The sequence below is a fragment of the Oryctolagus cuniculus genome, chromosome 1 (genome assembly GCF_964237555.1).
Source record: "Oryctolagus cuniculus chromosome 1, mOryCun1.1, whole genome shotgun sequence".
Classification (NCBI taxonomy): Eukaryota; Metazoa; Chordata; class Mammalia; order Lagomorpha; family Leporidae; genus Oryctolagus; species Oryctolagus cuniculus.
In genome coordinates this window covers 133,037,255-133,060,452 of record NC_091432.1, presented here as the reverse complement: position 1 = coordinate 133,060,452, position 23,198 = coordinate 133,037,255, and the positions used below count along the sequence as shown (strand labels likewise).

Below are 23,198 nucleotides of genomic sequence, written 5' to 3'. Positions count from 1 at the left end.
AAAGAAATTAGACAGCCAGAGGAGGCTATTTAATATTGACAAAAGTATCAGCTCAACTGGAGGATGTAAGAATCCTAAATTTGTATGAACTGAATATAGCTTGATAGTGGTGGTGGCTCTAAGTTTGTGAAAGCCCATTAGGTGCTCACTTCAACAGCACATAGACTAAAATTGGAACGAGACACAGAAGATTAACATGGCTGCTGCACAAGGATGACATGCAAATTCATGAATTGTTCCATTAAAAAAAACCTCATCAAAACATAAGGTTAAATTAGATTCAACTTGTTCCATCTATTTTTATCAATAAAAAATGATAAAAATAAAATAAAAACCTATTGGATGCAGATAAGTACTCATGAAGAAATGCATAAATACAAATATTAGCAAAAAAGAAATGATGAAAATCAACTAAGATCTCATTCCAAGAATCTACAAAAGGAAGTGAGTCATATCTAAATAGAATACATAGGAGGTAATAATATGAAAACTAGCTAATAGTTGAGACTTTTTTTAAACATTAAAATCCTTAGAGAGCCTCAATAAGAAAACTTTAAAAAGAGAGCAAACAGATACCAATATGGGGACTGAAAAGGGGGTCTTCACTTTAAATCATACAGATATGTGATAAGAAGATATTATGAATTATTGAAAGTCAAAAATTAAGTTATTTTGGTGAAATGATATGGACAAATTATCAAAAAATTCATTTCTAAAACTTACATGATAGAAAATTTGAATCATCCTATGTCAAATTAATAATTAATATCAAGTTAATAGAATCCATAATTGAAAAATTTCTTCAAAGAAAACTAGCCCAAGAAAGCTTCATTGGTCATTTTTATGGAAAACACGTATGGCAAAAGTAACAGCTATACCAGTGATGCCACTCTTTTACACTCTTCCAGAGGACTAAAAACAAGTCACACACACACACACACCCCACCCTGGAAAAAAAATGAAAAGGAAGTATCTTCTATCTGCTGGTTCACTCCCCAAATGACCACAGTGACTGGGGCTGGATCAGGTTACAGCCAGGAGCCCAGGAGCATCTGGGTCTCCCAAGCAGATACCGGGGCCCAAGGACTTGGGCCATCTTCTACTACTTTCCTCGGCCACAGCAGAGAGCTGGATTGGAAGTGGAGCAGCCAAGTCTCAAACTGGAGCCCATATGGGATGTCAGCACTGCAGGAGGCAGCTTCATCTGCCATGCCACAGTGCTGGCCCCTGGAACTACTTTAAAAAAAAGATTTATTTATTTATTTGAAATTCAGAGTTACACAGAGAGAGGAAAGGCACAGAGAGAGAGAGGACTTCTATCCACTGGTTCACTCCCCAATTGGCCACAATGGCCAGAGCCATGCCCATTCAAAGCCAGGAGCCAGGAGCTTCTTCTGGGTCTCCCATGGGATGCAGGGGCCTAAAGACTTGGGCCATCTTCTACTGTTTTCCCAGGCCAAAGCAGAGAGCTGGATCTGAAGAAGAGCAGCTGGGACTAGAACCAGTGCCCATATGGGATGCCAGCCCTTCAGGCCAGGGTGTTAACCCACTGCACCACAGTGCCAGCCCCTGGAACTATTTTTTGAGACTGTAGTCTTCTGGTCTACAGCCTGTACAAAGTTCCAGATATTTTGGGGCATGTCTTTCATTTGAACTTTTCACTACTTCCTCCAGATGAAATTCAGGGAGTGGAAGGAATGAAGTACTGGGTAAGTTTTTGGGAGTCTACCCAACATTAGAACCAATTCTCATGCTTTTAGACCCTAGAGTACCCTTCCCTCACCTATATATAAGCAACACCTATAGGAGTGCCTGGGACACAGTAGGTGTCAAATAAATTTGCTTCACAAGAAAGATGCTATTCATTTTTTATGTAAATATTACCTACTAATTGTAAAGAAAAACTTACACACACAGAAAAGTCAAACAAAAAGTACCTGATAGTCCACCAACCCTGAAACAACCATCATTAAGTTTTCAGAGACTACTTCATTCGTCCCTTCAAAGTTCACATAAATATAGAATATTGCATAGTTTTACACCATATGCTACATTTGCATGTTTCCATTTTTCCAGTCTTCTCCTCCTCCCTTCTCCCCACATCTCTTCTCCCTCAAGGTAACCAGTATTGATACCTGGTGTATAGTCTTCCATTGTTTTCTCCATGCACATCCAATCTCATACACACAGAAGTACATAATACGTGTTATAATCATTAACAAAAATGGAACCTTGTGTATATACATTCCTGCTATAAAGCAATTATTTACCAAAACATTGTGGAACTATCATGAAGTTCTCCCGTACAGACAGAACTCATTTTAAAAATTATCCTCATGAGCTTCAAAATAAGGATTTATCACAATTTATCTAGTAATGAGTGCTTACTTTTCCAAATGGGGCTTTTCTCCCTCTCCCTCTAAACAATACTTCAGGAAACACTCTTATTTATTTGTCTTTTTTTTTACAGGCAGAGTGGATGGTGAGAGAGAGAGAGACAGAGAGAAAGGTCTTCCTTTGCCATTGGTTCACCCTCCAATGGCCGCCACAGCCGGCCCACTGTGGCTGGCGCACCGCACTGATCCGAAGGCAGGAGCCAGGTGCTTCTCCTGCTCTCCCATGGGGTGCAGGGCCCAAGCACTTGGGCCATCCTCCACTGCACTCCCTGGCCACAGCAGAGAGCTGGCCTGGAAGGGCAACTGGGACAGAATCCGGCGCCCCGACCAGGACTAGAACCTGGTGTGCCGGCACCACTAGGTGGAGGATTAGCTTATTGAGCCATGGCACTGGCCCTATTTGTATTCTTATGCATTGATATTATTTTTATTTCCATGGGAAAAATTCTCAAAATTGCATCTTCTAGGTCAAAGGATAAATATGTATATTTTAAATAGTTTGCATTGCTGGACTGCTGGTACAAATACAAGCTAGAACACTTAGGTAAGAATACATGGTTATTTGTATAAGCTGTTCCCTTAATTTTATGAAAACATCTTAGGGGCTGGCCCTGTGGTGTACTAGGTTAATCCTCTTCCTGCAGTGCTGGCATCCCATATGGGCTGCTCACTCCACTTCCAATCCAGTTCTCTGCTAAGGTGCCTGGGAAAATAGCGGAGGATGGCCTAGGTCCTTGGGCCCCTGCACCCACATGGGAGACCCGAAAGAAGCTCCTGACTCCTGGTCGGCTCAGCTCCGGCCATTGTGACCATTTGGGGAGTGAACCAGTGGATGGAAGATGTCTCTCTCTCTCTGTGTGTATGTGTCTCTATTTCTCTCTGTAACTCTTTCAAATAAATAAATCTTTTTTTTAAACAAAACACTTAAATACTTTTTTGACATTTAAATGTGACATTTCCCAAAATAAACCAAAGTTCCTCACAAACAAGCAAAAAAACAAAAATACACATGTCCCCCAAGTCCAATTAGCAACAGATCTCTTGATTTTTTTCTATCTCCATGAGTGGAAGCTTGATCTCATTGGAAGTTTAGTCTGCGTTTCCCTGAGTACTACTTGGGTTCAAATCTTCTCACAGGTTAATGGCCATTTGGAGTAGTAATGAAGGCTTTTCCATATTCAGTACATTTATAGAGTTTTTCTCCAGTGTGAATTTTTTATGATAAAATATGAGAGCTGGCTGAATACTTTCCTATATTCACTACATTCATAAGGTTTTTCTTTGGGTGTGTTCTCTGATGTTGAATGACCTATAGCGAAAGGCTTTTTCACATGTGCCACATTCATAGGGTTTTTCTTTTTTAATGATTTCTCCCTCAAAGTGAGTTCTGAAGTCTGCCTTATGGATTTGATGTCTTCTGGATCCTTGCCAATTACCTTCCCCAAGTGGGTATCTGTAATCAAATCCAAATTTTTTGTGAACCCTTCCTCTTGTGTTTGGAATTTTCTGTGGGGCTCTTCCGTGACAACTTTTGGTTCTGGAAAAAGAACAGATCCAAATCTAAAGCCTCTTTGACCAGTGGGCATTTTCTTTTGTGTAACAATCTTTTGACTCAAGTGACTCTCCAGACTATTTTGCAATCTCAAAATCCTGTCATTCCATGTCCATAATCTTCCCATTCTGGAATCCCATAGGCCACTTTCTGTGAGTTTCTCTACTATGGCTTCCTGTGATAAATCTTCAGAAGTATCCTCTGTTAGTACAGCATTCCTGGTTGTAAGTTTAGTTTCCAAGTCTAGGGAGGGAAAAAGAGAAAATCAAATAACTTCTACTTCCTAAGCTGAAGAAATCTCACTAAGTGAGATAAATCATGTGAAAAATGGACTGGTAAATGAACATTTGGTTTTAATTGCCGTAAACTGACCTTACTTTCTAGGAAGAAAAAGGTAGGGTTAAGGGAAGGTGGTTGAGCAAATAATCAAATTGGCTCATTCAGTGATATTTTCTCCTATTAAAAAAAAAAATCCATGGAGCAAGCATTTAGCTTAGTGGTTAAGAAGCTGGTTAAGATACCTGCATCTCACATCAGAGTACCTGCATTTGACACCTGACTCCAGCTTATGCCTCATGCAGACCCTAAAGGCAGTGGTGATGGGAGACCAATGCCTGCAAATTCTCCATGAAATGTGTGAGGCTAAATAGTTAAGAATTTTCAATAGCCTCATATGGAAAGACAGATTTGAATATAGGGTGACCAAAGGGGTCATCCCTGGGACTCACAGGGTTTGCCTGGAACTTCAAGGTGAAATGCTCTAAGGACAGGATGAATAAAAAAAAAAACAGAGCAGGTTGTTCAAGGAATAATCAGCTCAGTTAAATTTCCAATTGAATCAAAGTAGCTGAGGATTGATAGAACCCCTAATACAGCAGCCAATCAAAAGTAAATATTATTTCTTGGTGGGAAAAGATTATATAATACACAATTTCAAATTACTGCTATAGGTTTTAATAGCCAATTCTTGAAAACCAAAATAGGCATACACAAGGAGACAAAAGTCACTTGAGAAAAAAGGCAAAAAGAAATAATAGGGACATATCTAAAATCAATCTATATATTTTAATGACCATAAACTTTAGAATTAATCTGTAAAATTGTTTATTTTTAAAAGATTTACTTAATTTATTTGAAAGGCAGTGTTACAGAGAGAGAGAGAGAGATTGATTGAGAGAGATCTTCCATCCACTGGTTCACTCTCCAAATGGCCACAATGTCCAGGGCTGGGCCATGATGAAGCCAGGAACCAGGCGTTTCAATTGGGTCTCCCATGTGGGTGCAGGGCCCAAGGACTTGGGCATCCTCTGCTGCTCTCCCAGGCACATTAGCAGGGAGCTGGATTGGAAGTGGAGCAGCCAGTACTTGAACAGGAGTCCATATGGGATGCCAGCACTGCAGGAGGTGCTTACACCCATTATGCCACAACACTGACCCCCCCAATCCATAAACTTTAAAATAACCATAACAATGTTAGGTAGGAAGGCAGAAATTTAGCCTGTGTTTGTGAGAAAGGCCTGAAAACCAGCACCTACTGCAGAAGCTCCAGAGCCCAGTATTTTGCACTTCAAAGTCCTGCTCAGGTAGTCCCAGCTCTTCCTCACAAGGAAAGCTCCCAGGAGTATTCTCTCCTCAGGACCAAATGGGTTACCTGACTGATAACATGAGGCAATAAAACCTTCACAGACCCCTAAGGGAAGCCTCTCTACTCTGCTCCAGCCAGCAAATCTGGGGAAGAATTTGTTAATTTTCACCTAGCAAATCCTTCAGTCAGGACTCTCCCTCTTTCGTCTTGGAGGAGAGGGGGAGGTGGGTAAACAGACTCCCTTAAAAACCTAGGGAGTCCAAATGGACTGTGTGCTCAGCCCTCTGCCTCTCTGCTGAGCCATCTGCCTGGCTGGGCCTGGCCTGGCCTGCCAGGTATATTCTCTCCACTCAACCATGTAACCTCACTCTACCCCAGTTTGAGTGACTGGGCACTCTATCTGTCCCTTCCATTCTGATGGATGCCCTATCCCCAATAAAACTTTATCACTTTGCTGTCTCATGCCTTAATTCTTTCTTGCATGAAGACAAGAACCCAACAGCTTCCATGGCCTTTTCTCTGGTGACAACAATATTCAAAAGCATTAAGAAAATATTAATAATTTCATCAAAGAATTAGAAAGCACAAGGGCCATGCCTGGGAAGGCAGTGCAGGGTTGCTTGGGTGCTTGGGCCTCTGCCACTGGTGTGGGAGACCAGGAAGGAATTTCTGGCTCCTGGCTTTGGCATGACCCATACCTATCTGTTGCAGCCACTTGGAGAATGAACCAGCAGATGAAGATCTGTCTCTCCCTCCCTCTGTTGCTCTGCTATTCAAAACAGGTAAATAAACAAATCTTAAAAAGAATTATAAAGTACAAAATAAAAACCAAATGGAGGGGCTAGCACTGTGGCACAATGGGTTAAAGCCCCAGCCTGCAGCACTGGCATCCCATATGGGCACTGGTTTGAGTTTTGGCTGCTCTGATTTAGATCCAGCTCTCTGCTAATGCACCTGGGAAGGCAACAGAAGATGGTCCAAGAGCTTGGGCCCCTACACCCAGGTGCGAGACCCAGAAGGAACTCCTGGTTCCTGCCTTTGGACAGGCCCAGCCTCAGCCATTGCAGCTACATGGGGAGTGAACCAGAAGATGGATCTTTTTCTATCTCTGTAATTCTGCCTTTTAAATAGATAATATTTAAAAATATATAGAGAGAGTCTATGGGAAAAGACAATTAAGAAAAAACAAGTATGGATTTCAAAAAAAAATTTTACACCAAAATAAGCTTATCTTTTAATTCTATTATTCCACAAACTGTTTGAAGTACTCTGGTATACTTGGGAACACAGGATTCTTTTTTTTTTAAGATTTATTTATTTTATATATTTGAGAGTCAGAGTTACACAGAGAGAGGAGAGGCAGAGGGAGGTCTTCCATCCTCTGGTTCACTCCCCAATTGGCCTCAATGGCCAGAGCTGTGCTGAACCAAAGCCAGGAGCCAGGAACTACTTCTGGGTTTCCCACATGGGTGCAGGGGCCCAAAGACTTGGGCCATCCTCGACTGCTTTTACCAGGCCATAGCAGAGAGCTGGATTAGAAGTGGAGCAGCGAGGTCTTGAACCAATGCCCATATGGGATGCCAGTGTTTCAAGCTAGGGAATTAACATGCTGCACCATAGCGCTGGCCCCAGGATTCTTAACTTATCAAAAATATCCACCAAAAATGAAGGACGGGGACCGGTGCTGTGGCACAGCAGGTTAATGCCCTGGCCTGAAGCGCTGGCATCCCATATGGGTTCCAATTCTAGTCCCGGCTGTTCCTCTTCCTTTCCAGCTCTCTGCTGTGGCCTGAGAAAACAGTGGAAGATGGCCCAAGACATTGGGCCCCTGTGTCCATGTGGGAGACCTAGAAGAAGCTCTTGGCTCCTGGCTTTGGATCAGCATAGCTCTGGCCATTGCAGCCAATTAGGGAACGAACCACTGGATGGAAGAGCTCTCTCTCTCTCTCTGCCTCTCCTCTCTGTGTAACCTGACTTTCAAACAACTAAATAAATAAATCTTAAAAAAAAGAAGGTCAAATAAAGACCTTTTGTGGCAACAAAAACAAACAAAAAACTCCAACCAAACCAAACCAAACCAAAGGACAGTCTTTGAAAGAATACCTGAACAAAAGGAAATGCTAATGTGTGTTTATTATCCCAGATAAAGCTCAGAAATGAAGAAAAAAAGTGAACATAAAGGAATGATAGAAATAAACATAAAGTAATAATAATATCATCTGATGAGATCTGAGATATACAAAATTAAAATATATAACTTCAATAAAGTATAAGTGAAGGTAAATGGAATAAGCTATTATAATTTCCTTCTATCTTGGAGAGGAGAGAAACTTGTATTAAATTGTTGATTCAAGAAGGCATGCTATAATCTCAGTTTTAATTACTAAACAATTAAAAACTGTATAATTAGCAACTGACTAATAATTACCAAGGAAACAAAAAGAACAATAAGAGGTAGTACATCTAAAGGTAGGCATGGATGGAAGGAAAAAGAATACAGAATAGGCAAGAGACTTTCACAATTAGATGGCAGAGCTAGATACGATGTAAGCATATTAGTTGCGAATGGACGAAACACTCCAAAGAACATAGACTGTCAGATTGGTTTAAAAAATTAACAGGGGCCAGTGCTGTGGCGCATCCATCGGGTTAAAGCCCTGGCCTGAAGTGACTCCCCTATGGGCACCGGTTCTAGACCAGGCTGCTTCTCTTCTAATCTGGCTCTCTGCTATGGCCTGGGAAAGCAGTAGAGGATGGCCCAAGTCCTTGGGCCCCTGCACCTGCGTGGGAGACCTGGAGGAATCTCCTGGCTCCTGGCTTCAGATCAGCTCAGCTTCCGATTGGCTCAGCTCCAGCTGTTTTGGCCAATTGGGGAGTGAAGCAGTGGATGGAAGACCTCTGTCTCTACCTCGCTCTGTAACTCTTTCAAATAAATAAAATTAATCTTTTTTTTTAAAAGAAGGGGGGGGGCAGTGCTGTGCTGCAGTAGGTTAACACCCTGGCCTGAAGTGCCAGCATCCAATATGGGCACCGGTTCTAGTCCTGGCTGCTCCACTTCCCATCCAGCTCTCTACTATGGCCTGGGAAAGCAATAGAAAATGGCCCAAGCCTTGGGCCCCTGCACCGGCATGGGAGATCAGGAAGAATCTCCTGGCTCCTGGCTTCAGATTGGAGCAGGAGCTTTATTACAGCCAACTGGGGAGTTAACCAGCAGATGGAAGACCTCTCTCTCTCCCCACCTCTCTGCCTCTCCTTTCTGTGTAACCCTGACTTTTAAGTAAATAAATAAATCTTAAAAAATAAAATTAATGAATGTTGTTTATAAAAGGAATACATAAAAATTAGAAGTGAAAAGATGAAAAGAGGTAACAGCAGAGAAAACAATAACCAAAAAGAAGATGTTTTAGTGATATTAATATTAGACAAAACATGGCCAGCACCGTGGCTCACTAGGCTAATCCTCTGCCTGTGGCGCCGGCACACTGGGTTCTAGTCCCAGTTGGGGTGCTGGATTCTGTCCTGGTTGCTCCTCTTCCAGTCAAGCTCTGCTGTGGCCTGGGAAGGCAGTGGAGGATGGCCCAAGTGCTTGGGCCCTGCACCCACATGGGAGATCAGGAGGAAGCACCTGGCTCCTGGCTTTGGATCGGCGCAGCGCACCGGCTGTAGCAGCCATTTGGGGAGTAAGCCAATGGAAGGAAAACCTTTCTCTCTGTCTCTCTTACTGTCTAACTCTGCCTGTCAAAAAAAAATTAGACAAAACAGACTTTAAGGAAAAAAACCATGAAGAAAGATAAGAACTAGAATCCACTTGTCTTTCCAAGACCATGATCCTAACCAAGTTACTATCTCTTGCCTAGACTGTTTGAACAACCTCTTAACCTAGCCTGCTTTATGTCACTCAATCAGAGTTGTTTCCTAATAGTCTTTCATTGAAATTTTTCCATGCTCTGCACTCACTTGGATTAGAACCCAAGCTCCTGACCATCATCTGCAAAGCCCTGCAGGGGCAGCTTCCCTCCAGCTCCAGCTTTACTCCCTACCAGTCTCCCCCTCCCTTGAGTTTCCATAGCAGCAAATCCCTTCTTATTTAGGATGTATTATAATCCTTTTCCTATCAGGTATTTTGCATTGCTATTCCCTTTGCCTGGCAAGATGATCTCTCCACTTCCCCAGGATGGCTGCTTCTGACCTTTCATGGCCCAGTTTAAATGTCCCATCTCCAGAAGCTGCCCTTGTCCACTTGATCTGAGGGAAACACTTTCACCCCCATCCCAGTTACTATTTCATGTTCTCCAGCTTGTCTCAAAACAAAAAGGCATTAAATACTAAGTGGGTACTGCATTTTGATTCTCAACTGATTCATTTCTTGTTTGTACTCTCAATTAGTTAAGAACTGGAGGGAAGAAAGATCCCCTCAAAATTTCAGCAGGCTTGCAAGTGAAAAATTAAAACTTAAGTTCTAGTTTGAAATAGGTTTACCTTAAAAGAAGCATTTTAGCTTAAAGAAATAAGGTTAGCATAAGAAAACATTTTTAGGAAATGAAGGAAGGCCAGATAATGGTGAAACAAATCAGAAAAACAGAATTAACTGGAAAGGATAAAGTGATAGGGATATTTTGTGCATGTTCTAATAAAAAGGAAGAAAAAATCTGAAAATTAAGAAAGCAGAGTAGGTGGGATAGGAAACCAAAAGTAGGGAACAGAGAGGAGAGGCAGAGATGAAGAGGATGGGGCAGGGTGCGGGGAGATTTTTTGCTTTGAGACAACATTGAGCAGAGGTACCCCCCAAAATATTTCAGATATTCCATTGAACATTCCCCAGTGATATTATTTGAAATAAAACCTTTTTCTTGATTCTGATTAATTTACCTGGATAGGGGCCTCTTGAAATTTCTCTCAGCACTGCCCAGGGTACTTTTCCATTCTCCAAATGAGATTTCATATCTGGTATGAAAACTGCAAGCCCTGTTCAAAAATAAATAAATAGGATTTGATTGATGTTGTGAGAACTACTGCCAAATTCAGTCTCAGTTCTCAATTTTCTACATAGAGTGGCTATTACAGAAAGATACAGAGCTGCACTGTGCAATACAGTTGCTAATAGCAATGCATGACAGTTTAAACTAGACTTTAAATTAAATTAAAAATCCAGTTCTTTAGGTGGAGCAAATTTGAACTGCTCAAAAGCCACAAGTGGCTTGAATGTGTGATATAGGCTAGCAAAGATACAGGTTTCTATTTTTTTTTTTTTTTAAGATTTATTTATTTGAAAGTCAGAGTTACACAGAGAGTGGAGAGGCACAGTGAGAGAGAAAGGTCTTCCATCTGATGGTTCACTTTCCAATTGGCCACAATGGCTGGAGCTGTGCCAAACCAAAGCCAGGCACCAGGAGCTTCCTCTGGGTCTCCCATGTGGGTGCAGGGGCCCAAGGACTTGGGCCATCCTCTACTGCTTTCCCAGGTCATAGCAGAGATCTGGATAGGAAGTAGAGCATCCGGGTCTTGAACCAGCGCCCATATGGGATGCTGGCACTTCAGGCCAGGGTGTTAACCTGCTGCACCACACCACCAGCCCCACAGATTTCTGTTTTTTAGATTTATTTTTATTTATTTGAGTGGTAGAGTTACAGAGAGAGAGAGGGAGAGACAGAGAGGTCTTCCATCCAATGGTTCACTCCCTAATTGCCTGCAATGGCCTGAGCTGAGCTGATCCAAAGCTAGGAGCCAGGAGCTTCTTCCAGGTCTCCCTCATGGGTGCAGGGCCCAAGGACTTGGGTCATCTTCCACTGCTTTCCCATGCCATAGCAGAGAGCTGGATCTGAAGAGGAGCAGCCGGGACATGAACTGGCACCCATATGGAATTCCAGTGCAATAGGCAGAGGCTTAGAGCCTCTCTATCATAGCAGAACATTCTATTGTACAGTAACAATCTAGAGAATTATAAAGGTATTTATCTCAAGAGAGCTTAATACTATGGTTTCATGTGATAATGAATCATGGGAATAATTCAAATAAACACAAAATGGGGGGGCAGCACTGTGGCGTAGTGGGCAAAGCCTCCGCCCACAGTGCCAGCATCCCATATGGGCACTGGTTCAGGTCCTGACTATTCTACTTCAGATCCAGCTCTTTACTGTGGCCTGGGAAAGCAGTGGAGGATGGCTCAAGTCCTTGGGTCCCTGTACCCACATGGGAGACCTGGAGCAAGCTCCTGGCTCCTAGCTTCAGGTTGGCACAGCTCCACCTGTTGAGGTCATCTGGGGAGTGAATCAGCAAATGGGAGACTGCCCCTGCCTGCCTCTCTGGAATTCTTATTTTCAAATAAATAATAAATAAATAAATAAATATTTTTTAAAAAAATGGTTGTAGGTGTTTGGCATAGTGGTCAAGATACTGCTTAGGACACCCACATCACATCAGAGGCCTGAGTTTGAATTCTGTCTCAATTTCCAATGTACACCCTGGGAGGTAACAGGTGATGGCTCAAGTAGTTGGGTCCCTGCCATCCATGTGGGAGGCCTAGGCTGAGTTCTGGATTCCTGGCTTCAGCTTGGTCCAGCTCTGGCTGTGAGACATCTGGAGAGTAACAAGTAGATGGAAGATTTCTCTCCCTCTCGCTCATTCTGTTTTTCAAATTAATTATTAATTAAAAAGAAAATGGACACATTTGTTTTCTTTCTTTTTAGAAGCACTGATAATTCCTTTATGGAACAGATGAGAATAAACTTTGGAACTAGATTCCAAAAAGAAAAAAAAACATATTGAAAGGACTTCAAAAAGTTCATGATAAATGGAATTAAAAGACACAAAAAATAAAATGTTATTTCTCAACATGAGCTTACAAGTTGAAGATACTTGTAAACAATGATACCAGCCACTTAGTCCAACATGAAAGAACTGAGGGCTCTGGGATTTTAACCACATCACTGTAGCTTTTTAACTGAAGAAAAATGGGCATTCTTTAAGATCTTTTAAGATTAGGAAACAAAAACAAGTCAGAAGGAGCTGTAAGGTGGATGCCTGATGTTTTCCCTAAAAACACTCACAATACTGCCCTTGTTCAACAAGCGGAATGAGGAGGAGCATTACTGTGGTGAAGGACACTCTGGGAAAGCTTCCCTGCATGGTTTTTCAGCTAAACTTTGACCAACTTTCTCAAAAACATGCTATAAGTAGATGTTATTGTTCTTTAGCCTTTCAGAGAAAGTCAACATGCAAAATGCCTTAAGCACCCCCAAAATCTGGCTACCATGACCTTTGCTCTGATGAGACCACTTCCACCTTCAGTAGTTATTGCTTTGTCTGTGCTCTGCCTTCTGGATTATACTGGTAAAGACATGTTTCATCTCCTCTTACAATTCTCGAAAGAAATTGATCCAGTTTTACAATTTTCTATGGTAGTCTCTGCTCTTATCTGGGGCTGATCTGGGGGATCAAGTGGAAATTCTTTTCCACTTTATTTTTCAGTCAGAGCTAGGCAGACTGAGGCAATTGGGATGTTTAGGGCTGGCTACTGTTGTGCTACTGTCAGGTCTCTTTAATTAAAGCACAAGCAAGATTAATTTTTCCCTTACAAATTGTCATGGATTGCCTGCTGCTAATGTGTTCATCTTTAACATCACCCTGCTGCTTCTTAAAATGAGTTTTCTATTAGTAAACTGATTTCTCTGGAGGCATTGTCCCTGAAAACTTTTTTTTATTTTTTAATTTTATTTATTTATTTGAGAGGGAGAGTCACAGACAGTGAGAGGAAGAGACAGAGAGAAAAGTCTTCCTTTTGTTGGTTCACTCCCCAAATGGCTGCAATGTCTAGAGCTGAGCCAATCAGAAGCCAGGAGCCAGAAGCTTCTTCAGGGTCTCCCATGCAGGTGCAGGGGCTCAAGAACATGCACCATCTTCCACTGCTTTCACAGGCCATAGCAGAAAGCTGGACTGGAAGAGAAGCAGCGGGGATGACAAGTGGCACCCATATGGGATGCTGGCATCGCAGATGGAGGATTAACCTACTGTGCCGTGGTGCCAGCCCCCCTGAAAACTTTTAATAAGCATAAATGATTTCATCATTCTTCCAGCCCATGCTTCAACATAAATATGATGTTTGTTTTGTTTCAATTTCAGCAGAATTTAGAATTCAGGTGCTCTGTTAGGATCTCCTTTCAAACTGATGTCTTATCCTCAAACTAGAACCTATTCAGACATGTTACAGCAAGTCAGTATGAGCTTATTTTGGTGTAAAAATGTGAAATCCATGTAGTTTGTCATAATACACATTTCCATAAACTTTCTGAAGACCCCTTGCAGTTATTATTCTACAATAAGTAGATCATTTAGTTAAGAATGACGAACAGCACGATGACCAACAATGTTCTCTAAAGATTCAGAGAGCTTGACACCTAAACTCAAAACTAAAATTCAGTTAGGTACTTTAGAAGCTCTGTATCCTCAGTAAACTGAGTCAAGGGGGAAAATTTATCAACATATAAGAGGAATTAACCTTACCCAGGGAGACAAGATTCCTGTAATTCTCTAGCATCACATCCTTGTGCAGGTTCCTCTGTGTAGGGTCCATCAATCTCCATTCCTCCAATGTGAAGTCATATCATTAAAAAGATGTGAAGCCACATCTTTAAAAGTCAGTGATTCCTAGAATAAATAAATCGTGATCACCCAGAGACTATACTATCATCCCTGTTAGGCAGAATAACATGTATAAAACTGGAGAAAAACTCCAGAAATTAGAATCACCAAATGATTATGTATGCTAACTGCTTAATCCTTATAGGACATATAGATCTCTCCAGTGATAAGAACTTAAAACCATACAAGGAAGCCTATTCCATCTTTGGAGTTCCATCTGCGAGTAGTTTTACCAAATTCAAATTTGGTTTTCTAGAAACTCTACATATTGATCCTACTATACTTTCTGGAGGCAAACAGCATGGCTTCTTCCTTCTCTAGAAAGTCTTTAAAATATTTGTTTACAGCTAGTCGTTTCTACCCAAATAACCTGCTATCTCAGAAAACCCTGACTTGTGTAAAAGATCATCTTCTTTCAGTTCTAGATTGATCACAGATACAAAATGCTATAAGCTCTGAGACAGAAAAGAACACATGAGACTTTGGGGGGCAGTTCTTTGGTTAGGATATGAAATATGTACAAATGCTTGTATAAATAATGGAAGAATGAGTCCAAAGTATTTTTAATGATGAACTACTGCTGGCGCCGTGGCTCAATAGGCTAATCCTCCACCTTGCAGCACCGGCACACTGGGTTCTAGTCCCGGTCGGGGCACCGGATTCTGTCCCGGTTGCCCCTCTTCCAGGCCAGCTCTCTGCTGTGGCCCAGGAGTGCAGTGGAGGATGGCCCAAGTGCTTGGGCCCTGCACCCCATGGGAGACCAGGATAAGCACCTGGCTCCTGCCTTTGGATCAGCACGATGCACCAGCCACAGCACACCGGCCGCAGCATGCCAGCTGCGGCGGCCATTGGAGGGTAAACCAATGTCAAAGGAAGACCTATCTCTTTCTGTCTCTCTCTCACTGTCCACTCTGCCTGTCAAAAAAAATGATGAACTACTGAGAGAAGGAGGAAACAGAGTAGAGAAAACTGAAATAGAACCTAGGCTCTTTGGAATATTTCTTGTTTCGTATATTTGACTTTTGAACTGTGGAAATATTTTATATTGTTTTAAAACAAGGATTAAACTTCAAGAAAGCAATCTAGTAGACTACAACCAGCTGGAATAGCATACCCATTTATCAGAGAGGAACTATTCTGAGTGATTTTAACACAGTAATTTTTCTGTACCTCTGAGTAAGAACTCCAAAACAAAGACAGTAACAAAAACAAAACATTTTCAGTAAGCAATCTTATTGGTAGTAGAAGTAGAAATGATATTCTGTAACTTTTGTGTGTGCAGTGCTGGATAAAGCAAATTAGTCTATCACTGTTCCTAAAAACTAATCAATTTGGTATGGGAGAACAAAGATATAAAGAGGAGGATATAAATATAATACTGATGAGATTAGGTTAAAAACTCCATGGTTCTGAACTTGAAGTCTCAGTACAGACTCATGAAATATTTCATGTTCAAGGGAAAGAACTAGCTTTAACAATATGAAATAAGAATGCATTATGCTGGGGCTGGCATTGTAGAGTAGTGGGTAGAATCACCACCTGCAGTGCCGGCATTCCATATGGGCACTGGTCTGAATCTGGGCTGTATCACTTCCAATCCAGCTTTCTGCTATGGCCTGGGAAAGCACTAGAAGATGGTTCAAGTCCTTGGGCCCCTGCACCTGCATGGGAGACCCGGAAGAAGCTCCTGGCTCCTGGCTTTGGAAAAGTACAACTCTGGCTGTTGCAACCAATTGGGGAGTGAACCATTGCATGGAAGACCTTTCTCTCTCTCTCCCTCTCTGCCTCTTCTTCTCTCTCTTTGTAACTCTGACTTTCAAATAAATAAATAAACCTTAAAAAATTAATAATGATATGAGCCTTAACCTCTGAAAATTAGGGATGCATGTGACCAGGCTATGATACATTACTAAACCAACATAGAACTACTGATCAAGTGTTTCTTACAAAACTTGTATTTCAAAGTCACTGTTAAAACACTTTTTTTAAATCAGATTAATACCTATTCCAAGCACATATACACTTGAATGTCCTTAGGTAAAATTAAAATATTCAACATAACATCTAATTTCTAGTCTTGTCCTTTACAGCTTTCCAACTTGATTCAGTAGCTTAGTCACTGTTCACTACTTCAAAGCCTGCCTGTAAGCTCTCTTCTCACCAGGATACCCTCACAAATACTTTTTGACAAGTTAAATCCCACCTATAATTGGGTAACAGCTTAAATCTATTCTCATGAATTTTCTGTTGAACAACTTAGCTAACACTAATGTCCCAACTGAAAGATTCTTTAAGAAAAAGATCTATTTTTAATTTTTTTAAAAAAACATTACTGTTTATTTTATTTTAGCGGATATCTCCATCTGCTGGTTTATTTGCCAAGTGTTCCAACAACTAGGGCTGCACCAGGCTGGAGCCAGTAGCTGTGAATTTTTGGAAAGTGAATCTTCTAATAGATTGTATTTTACCATGATGAACCCAAATTTCCTGTGTCAAACTGTTAGGTGTAGTTTCCAGAGAGGGTTGGGTGAGGCAAAGTCCCAAACTTCAGAAGTAGAATACACGCAAATCAATACAGCAGGTTGGAAACAGAGGAAACCTTAACACACCAGAGGTCCAATGGAAAAAAAAAAAAAAACTACAGCAGCCATGATCTCTGCTTCTGTGTTTCCCTCTCCAGAAAGAGTCGAGTCCGGCAAAGACATATCTGCAGAAGACAGGAAGTCACACAAACCAATATCACTAGGGAGTTTCAGATACAAGTGAGCATGATCTACCTAAGGGAACACAAGAGTAATGTTCAAGATGAGAGAAGACCAAAGACTTTTGGTCCAAGAGATCTTGAAATCTGTTGTAATAATTATTTTCTGTAATTGTTTTAAAAATTGATTCTAAAGGCAGAGAGAGAGAGAGAGAGAGAGAGAGAGAGAGAGAGAATATGAATGAATGAATGTCAACCACTGGTTCACTGCCAAATGCCTGCAAAAGCCAGGACTGGGCCAGGTCAAGGTTGGGAGCCAGGAAATCAATCTCTCTCCCATATGGGTGGCAGAGACTGAATTATTTGAGCCATCACCTGCTGCCTCCTGGAGTGAGCATTAGCAGGAAGCCAGAACCTAGAACAGAGCCAGTACTTTATCCCAGGCACTACAATATCGGATGCAGGCATTCCAGGCATCTTATCTGCTACACCTAATGCCCATCCCAGATCTCAAGATTTTAATACTATTACAGGTAGTTACAGTTAGCAGGCCAGACATTGTACAAAGATTTTTTTTTTAAAGATTTATCTATTAACTTGAAAGACAGAGTTACAGAGAGGCAGAGAAAGAGAGAGGGGTCTTTCATCTCCAAATGGTCACAATGGCTGGAGCTGAGCCAACCTGAAGCCAGGAGCTTCTTCCAGGTCTCCCATGTGGGTGCAGGGGCCCAAGGACTCATGCCACCTTTCTACTGCTTTCCCAGGCCACAGCAGGGAGCTGTAATGGAAGTGGAGCAGCTGGGACTCGAACTGCTGCCCAAATGGGATGCTAGCACTGCAGGAAGCAGCTTTACCTACTAAGCCACAGAGCTGGCACCAGAGTTTAAAAAATACTCTTGGGGCTGGAATTATTTTATAGTGGGCAAAGCCACCACTTGTGACACCAGCATCCCACATGAGCATTTCTTCAAGTACTGGCTGCTCCATGCTTGCACCAGGGAAAGTAGTGCAAAGTGGCCCAAGTACTTGGGCCCCTGCCACCCATGTGGGAGATCCCTGGCTTCCACCTGGCTAAGCCCCAGCCATTGTGGCCATTTGGAGAAGTGAACCAGTGTATAAAAGATGTCTTTCCAGCTGGCGCCGTGGCTCACTAGGCTAATCCTCCACCTGCAGTGCCGGCACCCCAGGTTCTAGTCCCAGTTGGGGTGCCGGATTCTGTCCCAGTTGCTCCTCTTCCAGTCCAGCTCTCTGCTGTGGCCTGGGAAGGCAGTGGAGGATGGCCCAAGTGCTTGGGTCCTGCACCCACATGGGAGACCAGGAGAAAGCAGCTGGCTCCTGGCTTCAGATCGGTACAGCGTCCGGCAGTAGCAGCCATTTGGGGAGTGAACCAATGGAAGGAAGACCTTTCTCTAACTCTGCCTGTCCAAAAAAAAAAAAAAAGATGTCTCTCTTTCTCCCTCTCTTTAAATAAATCTTAAGATAAAAAAAAAACTATCATTTAATGTTCACATCAAGCCAACGGAGATTATATTTATATTCCATATATAAGGCAAGAGAGGTTTACAATAAGGAAACTACATATTTAAGGTCATGCAGATACATGACTTCTAATCAATGTAATTTCTTTCTTTTTTTCCTTAAAAGATTTATTTATTTTATTTGAAAGGCAGTTACAGAGAGAGAGAGAGAGAGAAACAGACTGAAAGATCTTTCATCCTCTGGTTCACTCCCCAAATGGCTGCAATGGCTGCAACTGGCAGATTAAGCCAGGATCCAGGAGTTTCTTCCAGGTCTCCCACATGGATGCAGGGAACCAAGCACTTGAGTCATTCTTCGCTGCTTTCCAGGCCATTATCAGGGAGCTGGGTCAAAAGTGGACCACAGGCAGAGAGTTAACTCAATACACCACAGTGCCAGGCCCTAATCAATGTAATTTCAAAGCTCATACCTTTCCCACTAAATCAATTTGCTGTATAAAGTGGAAGAAAATTCAATGTTTCTTTGACACAGTCACCCTCTCATTAAACAAAGAAATATTCCAAGAATATCTTTTTCCTTCCTTTTGTGTGAAAAGTCAATTTTTAAAAAATATTTATGTTTTATTTGAAAGAATTAGAAGAGAGAGAGAGAGAGAGAGAGAGAGAGAGAGAGAGATATCTTCCATCTGTTGGTTTGCTCCCCAAGTGGCTGCAATATCCAGAGCTGGGCTGGGCTGAAGCCAGGAGCTTCATCTGGATCTCCCATGTGGATGCAGGGGCCCAAGGACTGGGGTCATCTTCCACTGCTTTCCCAGGCCATTAGCAAGAAGCTGAATTGGAAGTGGAGCAGCCAGAAATCAAACCAGTGCCCACATGGGATGCCTGCATTGCAGGCAGCAGCTTTACCCATTACATCACAACACTGACCTTGAGTCAATTTCTTAAAATTTCCAGAGACTGCAGTTTCACTAAAGTGAACACCACAACTTCAAAATTTAAATACTGGATACCTTGACATTCCCCCTCTAATCTCATATTCAAATAATTTTTAATCTCTCTTTCTACATAAGGCAAATCAAAATAAACAAGACACAGGGATAACAAGAATAATAGAAAATAAAGTGGAATTCAATGCACAAAGCATTGAGTAGTCTTTTTATATTGAAGACACATGCCCATTCAAGGTTTTATACTATGGAGGAGTAGGGTGGTGGAGATCTTGTTCAGATGTGCCTGGCACTGATTCTACTTTTCCACCTGTATAAAGGAGGTAACTTGCTACTGCTGAATCTGGTTCAAGAATCAGAAGCACCCGATGTATAACCTTTCCTTATACCCCCTGGTAGAGACTGTTAACACAAATTCTTCCAGGATGGGACCGTAAGACTCAGGAACAAAAGGGCAATGACAGAAAAAATATTTTTCAAAGATTTATTCATCTTATTTGAAAGGCAGAGAGAGAGAGAGAGAGAGAATCCTCCATTCACTGGCTCACTCAAATGGGTGCAATGGCAGGAGCTGGGCCAGTCTGAAGCCAGGAGCCAGGAGCTTTATCCAGGTCACTCACATCCGAGCAAAACCCAAGTACCTGGGCCATGTTCCACTGCTTTCCCAGGTGCATTGCAGGGAGCTGGATTGGAAGTGGAGCAGCTGGGACTCAAACCAGTGTCCACGTGGGATGGTGGTGCTGCACATGGCAGCTTTACCAGCTATACCACATCAGCCCTGAAAGAACAAGTATTGAGTTTTGGAAAACTCTAACTTGTGTAATTAAATGTTCCCTCATTTAGGGACTCTGTTATGCTTAAACATACTGACTCTGCACCTGCCATGAATGGGTACCTTACTCCCCATAAGGTTTAACAGCTTGCCCTATAAATAGAGCAGAACTAAATCTAATTTTAATATAGACTATGCCAATCAGAACCTCATCTGAATGATACTTGCAATAGTTAACCAGTACTTTGCTGAAAAGCAAGAATTAAAATACATAAAGCAAGACTGTCATAAATGCAAAGAACATTAGAGATACAGAAGTTAAGCAGATGTGAATATAATAAAACTAACATCTAAAAGTTATTTTCAGGCACTCAGGGAGCATTTGCTAAGATCTGCCACAGACCACAAAGAAAAAGTTACAATCAAAAAGAAGAAACTAGGGTTGGTGCTGAGGTGTAGTGGGTAAAGCCACCACCTGCAGTGCCGGAATCCCATATGGGCTCCGATTTGAATCCTGGCTGTTCCTCTTCTGATCAGTTCTCTGCTATGGCCTGGGAAAGCAGTGGAGGGTGGCCCAAGTCCTTGGGCCCCTGCACCCATGTGGGAGACCTGGAAGAAGCTCTTGGCTCCTGGCTTCAGATCAGTGCAGCTCTGGCCATTGTGGCCAATTGGGGAATGAGCCAATGGATGGAAGACCTCTCTCTCTCTCTGCCTCTCCTCCTCTCTCTGTGTAACTCTTTCAAGTAAATAAATAAATCTTTAAAAAATAAAAAGAAATTGAATAGAGTACATTCTCTAAACATGATGCAATAGGATACAAATGTAAATGGAAGTTTGGACCAGAGGAATTTTTTTTGGCCTTGAACTTAAAATAGGTACTCCTTAGTAGCTACTAAGTCAAAAATAAAATTTTAAAATTTAATTGCCAGTGAGTTAGGAAATGAAAGTATTATACATTAGACATACATGATTGCTGCCAAAGTTTTAAGGAGATTGAATTTATATCCCTAAATACTTTCAGGTAGGATTTTGGCAAAGAGCAAAAGCATTATGTGTTCAAAATAAAGAAGAAAAACACTTAGCAAGGTAGCCATAAGAAAACTAAGAGGTAAAAATGATAAAGGAAGAAACTAATGAATTAAAAAAAAAGCAAATAAAAAACAGGTGACAAAGCAAAGATCTGATTCTCTAAATAATGAAATCTAGAAGCCACTGGCTAAAGCAGGAAAAAAACAAAACAAAACAAAACAGAAAAAAGAGGCTATAATAAACATTTTTTTCTTTCTTTCTTTTTTTTTTTTTTTGACAGGCAGAGTGGACAGTGAGAGAGAGAGAGACAGAGAGAAAGGTCTTCCTTCTTGCCATTGGTTCACCCTCCAATGGCCGCCGCAGTGCACTGATCCGATGGCAGGAGCCAGGTGCTTCTCCTGGTCTCCCATGGGGTGCAGGGCCCAAGTACTTGGGCCATCATCCTCCACTGCACTCCATGGCCACAGCAGAGAGCTGGCCTGGAAGAGGGGCAACTGGGACAGAATCCAGCACCCCACTGGGACTAGAACCAGGTGTGCTGGCGCCGCAAGGTGGAGAATTAGCCTAGTGAGCCGCGGCACTGGCCTATAATAAACATTTAAAAACATGCCAATAAAAATAAACTTCTCAAAGGATAATTTGTTTAAAAATATTCTGTAACTGGAGGCAGGTGTTTGGTGCTGCTTGGGAGACCAGAGACCAATATTTGAGAGCCTGGGTTTGAGTCTCAGGTCCTGATTCCAGCTTCCTGCTGACGTGCAGCCTAGCAGACAACAGGTGGAAGACCTGGACTGAGTTCTGAGCTGCGGGCTTTGGCCTGGCCCAGCCATAGTGCTAGCAGGCATCTGGGGGAGTGTCTGTCTTCCCCGCCTTTCCAATTAAATAATCAGATCTGTAAAGATGAATCAAGTCTCACTTGGCAACACACTCTGTAGATTATGCTTGTAAAATATGTTTCACTACCAGGCTGTGCAATTAGCACATTTAAAATTGTAGACGCAGAAAATGTCATGCTAGTTAAAGGTCAGTATTATTCAGCTTTGTATCAGTCGATAGCAACATACCCACAGGAAGAAAAGGCTGCAGGTGACCAAGCCAAAACTCTCCTGAGACCTCAGGGGCTGTGTTTCCCACTCCTCATGTTCTATATGGTCCAGGTGGACAGTGAGAAGCGGCCACACACAGTGTGGAACGAGCCTAAAGGAGGAGAAACTTCCCTCGCTTGTCTAGACCCCAAGTCGGTGCGGTCGTCTAAGAGCGATGAAGGACCCCACATTCCTGAAGCAGCCTGCAGCGGCCAAGAATGCCACCGTCAGCTCACGGGGGGCGACAGGTGATGTACCCGTGATTCTCCGAAATGCCCCCAAAATGGGCCCACCAGGAAGAGCGGCACAGGCTGCCCAAAGGGAAACCGAGGTCCACCCGCCGGCCTCATCCTCACTCCTTAACCCGCTCTGGGTTCCCCTCCAGGAAGGGCCAGCCCAAGCCCAGGCCCCGCGTCTGGAGCCCGGCAGGACTCCCGACCCTGGAGAGGAGGCTCGGGACCCGGTTGAGCAGGAGCCCAGGGCGAGGGATGCCCAGACAGAGACTGTGCCTGGTGAGCTGCCCAGCCCCAATCATGTCCCTCACAGGTGGGCGGGCCCGGGTCTGCCCCCAGGTCCGGGGTGCCAGAGCGAACGGCCACGCCCCCGATGCCTCCGCGAGCCAACCGCTTAAGGAGGAGTGGAGAGTGAAAGAGGCCTGGCGCCAGGGCAAGGACTACCTGATGGTCTCACTGAGGACAACCGAGGACGCTCTCAGAGCAGGGCGGGAACGCTTCCAGCAATGGCGCCGACTCGGTGGGCGAAATGCCAAGCAAGCCAGTGCGCCTGCGCCAATGCGGGACTGGAACTGCAATGCCCAGAATCCTCCACACGTGTGGCTCCGCCCCCTTACAGCAGCCTTTGTGAGGAAGTTGACTGTGTTTAACCCTGCTCTTTGGGGGACCTCTGTAATTCAGCTGAACACCCTGTTCTCTGATCCTCAGAAGCTGAATGGGCAACCCAGACTTCCACCCTCACCTGACTGTGGAACAGATTAGTTACTGCAGCGGTTATGTCAG

At 42.8% G+C, this 23,198-nt stretch overlaps 1 protein-coding gene and 1 non-coding gene across 3 annotated transcripts; one reads left to right on the top strand and one right to left on the bottom strand.

Annotated features, from left to right (window-relative positions):
* The first annotated feature begins 141 nt into the window (after positions 1–141).
* LOC127486588 (U6 spliceosomal RNA) lies at positions 142–248 on the top strand. The gene has a single exon (XR_007913240.2). It is a non-coding gene; the product is annotated as a U6 spliceosomal RNA (small nuclear RNA).
* A 1,199-nt stretch (positions 249–1,447) lies between these two features.
* Positions 1,448–22,949, bottom strand: LOC103346525 (zinc finger protein 624). Of its 2 annotated transcripts, XM_070065678.1 has the most exons (4): positions 22,860–22,949; positions 14,033–14,176; positions 10,403–10,498; positions 1,448–4,191 (listed from the first exon to the last, which is right to left on the bottom strand). In XM_070065678.1, exons 2-4 carry the CDS (start codon positions 14,100–14,102, stop codon positions 3,584–3,586), a joined length of 774 nt encoding a protein of 257 aa, XP_069921779.1. In that variant the 5' UTR covers positions 14,103–14,176; positions 22,860–22,949; the 3' UTR covers positions 1,448–3,583. The 2 variants fall into 2 exon arrangements, with proteins under 2 accessions (XP_069921779.1, XP_017195470.3); XM_017339981.3 differs by lacking the exon at positions 22,860–22,949 and having other exon boundaries at positions 14,033–14,545.
* Positions 22,950–23,198: the final 249 nt, after the last annotated feature.